The sequence below is a fragment of the Nerophis lumbriciformis genome, linkage group LG25 (assembly GCF_033978685.3).
Source record: "Nerophis lumbriciformis linkage group LG25, RoL_Nlum_v2.1, whole genome shotgun sequence".
Classification (NCBI taxonomy): domain Eukaryota; kingdom Metazoa; phylum Chordata; class Actinopteri; order Syngnathiformes; family Syngnathidae; genus Nerophis; species Nerophis lumbriciformis.
In genome coordinates this window covers 39,976,672-39,982,728 of record NC_084572.2, presented here as the reverse complement: position 1 = coordinate 39,982,728, position 6,057 = coordinate 39,976,672, and the positions used below count along the sequence as shown (strand labels likewise).

Sequence of the window (6,057 nt, the reverse complement as noted above, 5' to 3'; positions counted from 1 at the left end):
ATATGTATGTATGTATGTATGTATGTACCAATGTGGCCCCTGAGTTAACAGGTTTGACCCCTAACAAGAGTGACATTGCAACACAGCAGACAAGACTCACTTGTTCATCCTCCTCCATTCAAAGAAGAGCAAAATGTGGTGTGATGACTTTGCTTTTGGACAAAACACTGTTGACAAAGTCATTAAGTGAGCCAGTGAAAGGATTTGAGGGTCACATGACACGCACCCCCCCCTGTGACCTCCCCTCTTCCCTGGTGTTCACCTCTTAGACCCCCCGTGACCCCTTTTGTTGGTGCTAATGTGTGGAGGAGGCTAATTGTCAGTGTGGCTAATCTGCAAGTGCTTGGCCAGTCCTACTGGTCAGCTGCTCTTTTTGACCACGCCTACATTTAAATGGACGGACACCTGCAGTGAGTGAACTCGTCCATAAGATGGCACCGTAGCACAAACAATAACTCACTTTCTAAGTGGTGTAAAACTATTTAGTATGGCTGTTGTCGGAGAAAAATTCATAAATAAGCCGCACACTTTTTATAAGTGATTCTAAGCCTCATTCATGCTACACAGGCTCCGTCTAGTGCTACACCAAAACATTACATTTTCAAACACAGTGTTACTGTTCAAACTGTGTTTAATGTTACAGTGGCCGAAAATATTAAATATGCTTGTTAAATAAAACCCCCTGCCTTGTTTTTAATGAATACGTAGGCCTACTGTATTTTAATGTTGCTCCTAGTCTGAGAAGCACTGCAAGGAAGCATTTTCAACCTAAAAAGGTGCCTCACTTACCGTAGTCTTTGGTTTTGCTCCAAGGGTCGTCGTGGCTACGAATGTCGGGGCAGCAGGGCCTTGCAGGCGCGGTGACGCCGGCGCACACCTCAAGTCAAGGTCCTGCATCCCATAATATACCTCATTACCGTGTCTACACATGTGCTTCTTGTAAACACTCTCTCACACAGGTAAGTCATGTAAACACTCTTGCACAGGTAAGTCATGTAAACACACTCTCGCGCAGGTAAGTCATGTAAACACTCTCGCGCAGGTAAGTTATGTCAACACACTCTCGCGCAGGTAAGTCATGTAAACACTCTCGCACAGGTAAGTAGGGATGATATTTGATAAGAAATTATCGAGTTCGAGCCTATTATCGAATCCTCTTATCGAACCGGTTCCTTATCGATTCTCTTATCGAATCCAGATAGGTTGTTGTAGATGGAAAAAAACACAATATTTGGTTTAACAAAAGCTCACTTTTATTTTATTAGAAAAAATTAAAATTAAAATAAATATTGACCGTTACCCCCCTAAAAAAAAAAAAAAAAAAAAATATTGACTGTTGTTACCGAAAGTATATTAAGAGGGATTTTTCAGAAAAACAAATATATACAGTAACACAAAAACAACCTGTCTCTGTGATCACTATAGGTGTATAAATAATAATATAGTGTTAAATAAAATCAGTCCCATAGGCACAAAACTGAAAATAATACAGCTCTCCAAAAAGTGCACTTCTGCTGCTATTGGAACTTACTAACTACACACACTATGACACTAAGAACACCACAGTCATCAATCAACAATTCTTCCCCCCTTACATGAGAGCCAAGCCTGGCAATAATTGCATATTGCCTGTTCTGCCCTCACTATACGTGTTGAGCTTATACAGCTAACAAACAATCCAAAGCAGATGAATCCATTTAGGCTCTTTATTGTTGTTGATCTTGCTTTGTCTTTTCCTAGCTTTACTTTTGTCTTGCACTGGACTGTTATTTTTTATTTTTTAAACTGAAATACACACAATGACAAATGTATAAGCTATGTGATTCATTAACATACTGAAATGTAATACCCAATATGTAAATATTATCTTCACACAAATATACAGTACTATCATCAAACAAATACTTCTGAGTGTTGAAACTATTTCGATGGTGGAAATATACGACTGGCAGCCATTTTAAGTCCTCAAAACATCCATTGAAACAGTGCACAAAAATCGTTTCTCAAACTTAAACACTTTCCACCTTAATATTGAGTTACATAAACAAGTTCAACAGTTTACTTACAGACTTATCTTTTCCAAGGCTTGTAAGAGCTAACACAACTTGTCTACTTCTCAATTGTCTCAACCCGGAAGTGCCCAAACGAATGACGCGTAGTAATTTCATATTGCCACAAGGTGTCAGTAAGAGTCTACAATCAAATGGGCATAACATTGCCGTCCCACAGGGCATTTCCTGTACGTGGGAAGGGATTCGTTCCCAGGGATTCGAATAAAACACCAACTCTTTTTCTTTACTATAGTGGCCTCGATAACGGGAACCGGTTCTCAAAAAGGGATTCGAGTTTATGGAATCGGTTCTTTTCTTATCGAACAACCGGGAGAACCGATTTCGAACATCATCCCTACAGGTAAGTCATGTAAACACTCTCGCGCAGGTAAGCATACTTGCCAACCCTCCCGGATTTTCCGGGAGACTCCCGAAATTCAGCGCCTCTCCCGAAAACCTCCCGGGACAAATTTTCTCCCGAAGTGACGTGTTGACAGCCTGTTCACACGTCCGCTTTCCCACAATATAAACAGCTAATGATCGAGGGTGAGTTCTTGGTTTCTTATGTGGGTTTATTGTTAGGCAGTTTCATTAACGTCCTCCCAGCGCGGTAACAACACACAACAACAGCAGTCAAGTTTCCGTCTACCCTAAAGCAGTTTGTCTGCCGTAAACAGCGATGTTGTGACACTTTTAAACAGGACAATACTGCCATCTACTGTACATGCATATGTGACCCACCCATAATGTGTCACATTTTTGTGTTGATTTATTTATTTTATTTTGTGGTTTGAATTCGTTTTTGGAGCTGTCATTACACATTTATCAGTATTCACATTGGTCAGTAGGGGGCAGTAGGGCGTTTCTTCCCAATTGAATGCTATCGCCTGCAGACCGGAAGTGTTTTGTCATTCTGATGAGCGCGACCAGTCTGTGAACAATTGAAACGTCCTGTGTGCTTTTTCCTCCTGTATAACAGGTTAGTTTTGGTGAATCAACTCACTGAATAATATCCATGTGATCTTTATAAGTTTAAGTACACATTCTGATGGTGGAGCCTAACTCTAAAGTGTTTGTGAGTTGTAGTTTGTATTTGTGAATGAATCCAGTGCACAGCTGCAGTAATCAATACAAAAAGGCCACGTGAGTGCGCAATGTTTATATAGGAACTTCTGATCCTAATTCAGACTCCCAAATTAGAGCTCCCGTTTTCTTATTGATTTTATGATGTACGTATATTTGTGTAATGTGTGTGTGTACTGAAATAGTGACAGAGAATAGAACAAGGATGGACAATTCAACCCTTAACTCAACAATGAGTAGATGAGTGTTATGTGTGTGTATATGTGTAAATAAATGAACACTGAAATTCAAGTATTTCTTTTATTTATATATACCTGTATATATATATATATATATATATATATATATATATATATATATATATATATATATATATATATATATAGCTATAATTCACTGAAAGTCAAGTATTTCTTATATATATCTATCTTAACCACGCCCCCACCACGTCCCCCGGCCCACCCCCGACCACGCCCCCCACCCCCCACCTCCCGAAATCGGAGGTCTCAAGGTTGGCAAGTATGCAGGTAAGTCATGTAAACACTCTCGCACAGGTAGGTCATGTAAACACTCTCGCAGGTAAGTCATGGAAGCCGTGGGCGGTCCTAGGAAAATGCAGCGTTGTACCTGTTGTGGTGGTGTACGGTGGGCGGAGCTTCCATCAACAGAAGAGTTGAGGCTGAGGGCGTTCTCAATTTCCTGGTCCAACTGGTCCAGCTTCATCATGAGCAGCACCATGGAGTCCAGGCGAGCGTGGTCCCGCTGGGAAAAGAAGTCACCTTGTTTAATATTATCTAATATTGCAACAAATATTATATTATCATACTTTCCAAGCTATTTTTTTTTTTGTCCAAATAAAAATAAATACTGCAAATATATGTTTGAATTATGATTCCAAAGAAAGTTGTCCATCAAATTGTGAACTGTAAAAAAACGTATATATATATTTTTTACAGCGTAGCACTGTTTTGTGGTAAAAATCGACTGAGCTGCCAGTTTTACTGTAAAATGTACAGTTATTATTTTTACGGTGGATTGTGAATGAAAAAGCGCTGCCACATTTTTTTCATGATTAAATAAAACAGAATTCAATAAAATAGTGTTACTGTTTTTCCATTTCCAGTAACATGTGGTCAGAAACACTGGAAATTGCAAATTGCAACCAGGTTTTTTTCCCCCATAAAGTACAGTGATACTGTTTTTACATTTACTGTAAAAAAGGAAAAAAAAAGTGTATTTTACAGTTTTACAGTTTTTGCTATAAAAGCTACAGATGTATTTTTTTCTACAGCGTATGACAAATACACACAATAGTTGAACACAAATCATATATTATTATTATTATTATTATTAGCATCCTTTCGAGGGCCAACATGACTGTGATGTGGCCCTCAGGTTTGAGGGCCCTGCTGGAGAAGTAGCATGCTAGTGCATCTGTCTGGGAGTCAATGCATACATGAACAATATAGCAAGTGTATAAGTTCCAAATATATTTAAAAAAAACAACAACAATCAGGTTCCAATGATAAGCTAAGCACAAATGAAAAGTTGACTAGGAATCAAGTTCATTGATCTTAGTTTTCATGTAAGAACTGATCAATAGTGTCCTGCTGCCCCCTGCTGGCCAACCTTCAGTAAGACTCTTGCACAAACTCTCATCTTTACCAAGATGACAATAAGTCTTTGTTGAACAAGTCAGACATTCTTTCATTTCCCTCTGAGGGCCCTTCCTCTCATTTCCCTCTGAGGGCCCTTCCTCTCTGGCTGTGACCAACTGTCTGAGAAGACCCCAAAGGCGGGCTCCAGAGGGCCCAACATCACTGCAATAAAACGATTTATGAGCTCATGACACACACACACACACACACACACACACACACACACACACACACACACACACACACACACACACACACACACACACACACACACACACACACACACACACACACACACACACACACACACACACACACACACACACACCCACACACACACTCTTGTATTTGTTACCTTCTCAAGACCTCTGAAAAATGCCTACTTCTAGTGTTACAATAAAAGTTGTAATTTTACTCAACGCAAGTCAAAATTTTACAATATCAGGATACAAGTTGGGATTTTACTAAATAAGAGTCGCAATTTTACAAGAAAAGCTTAACATTTTGGCAATTTTATGAAAAGAGTCGTAATTTTACTCAACAAAAGTCACAATTTTATAAGAACACTTAAAAAGACATTGTGGGTCACATGTCCATGTTGTGCCTCTGGGTCACAAGGAAGGTTGTGTGGTGGTGAAACAATGACATCTTCTCTCAATGGACAAGCATCTGGTTGGCAACAAGAAGAATGAAAAAGAAGCCTGCATTGTTTTATGGGAACTAGAACTAGTGGTGGTTTGGGTGCTCCTTTTCTCCCATCTTGGTACATTCCTGGCCACTTCCTGTTGTTTGATGCAGGACACTTCCCACACTAGACTCTCCTTGTCTTTGCTTTACCTGAAAGGTGGCGTTGCATTTTGTTTGTTTTTTTACAAAAGTGTGAATTGAGAACAGTTCCACATCACTTTGCCACCATCTCCTGGACAACGTGAGTAATTCAGGTTAATATTGCACTTTGAAATGTACGTTACACAGCACAGCATTTTTACATATGACCCAATCCAAACAACCATTCCCACTCATGGCGCAACCACAAAAAGTCAACACACATGGTCACACATAATACAACCTGTTCGCTAAACTTTGTGGATATTATTAAAAAAATGTCCACGCACAACACATGATTCACCCACTTAAATCCCATGCAATGCATGATGGGAACAATGTCAAACACTCTCGCCACACTTTTCGCTGCTTGATATTTCTGATTGATTACAAAACTTTAAGAAGGTCCTAAACAAAGTAGGAGTCCAACTTTCACATAC

General features: G+C 39.5%; 1 protein-coding gene across 2 annotated transcripts in view; it reads right to left on the bottom strand.

Moving 5' to 3' along the window:
- Window positions 1-6,057, bottom strand: part of dlc1 (DLC1 Rho GTPase activating protein) — a 222,371-nt gene that overhangs the window by 196,231 nt on the left and 20,083 nt on the right. For both annotated transcript variants that reach the window (XM_061984396.1, XM_061984398.2), the window contains 2 exons: window positions 3,762-3,896; window positions 790-891 (listed from right to left, as the gene is read on the bottom strand). In XM_061984396.1, the coding sequence (XP_061840380.1) occupies window positions 790-891; window positions 3,762-3,896 (237 nt within the window). The remainder of the gene's footprint in view (window positions 1-789; window positions 892-3,761; window positions 3,897-6,057) is intronic.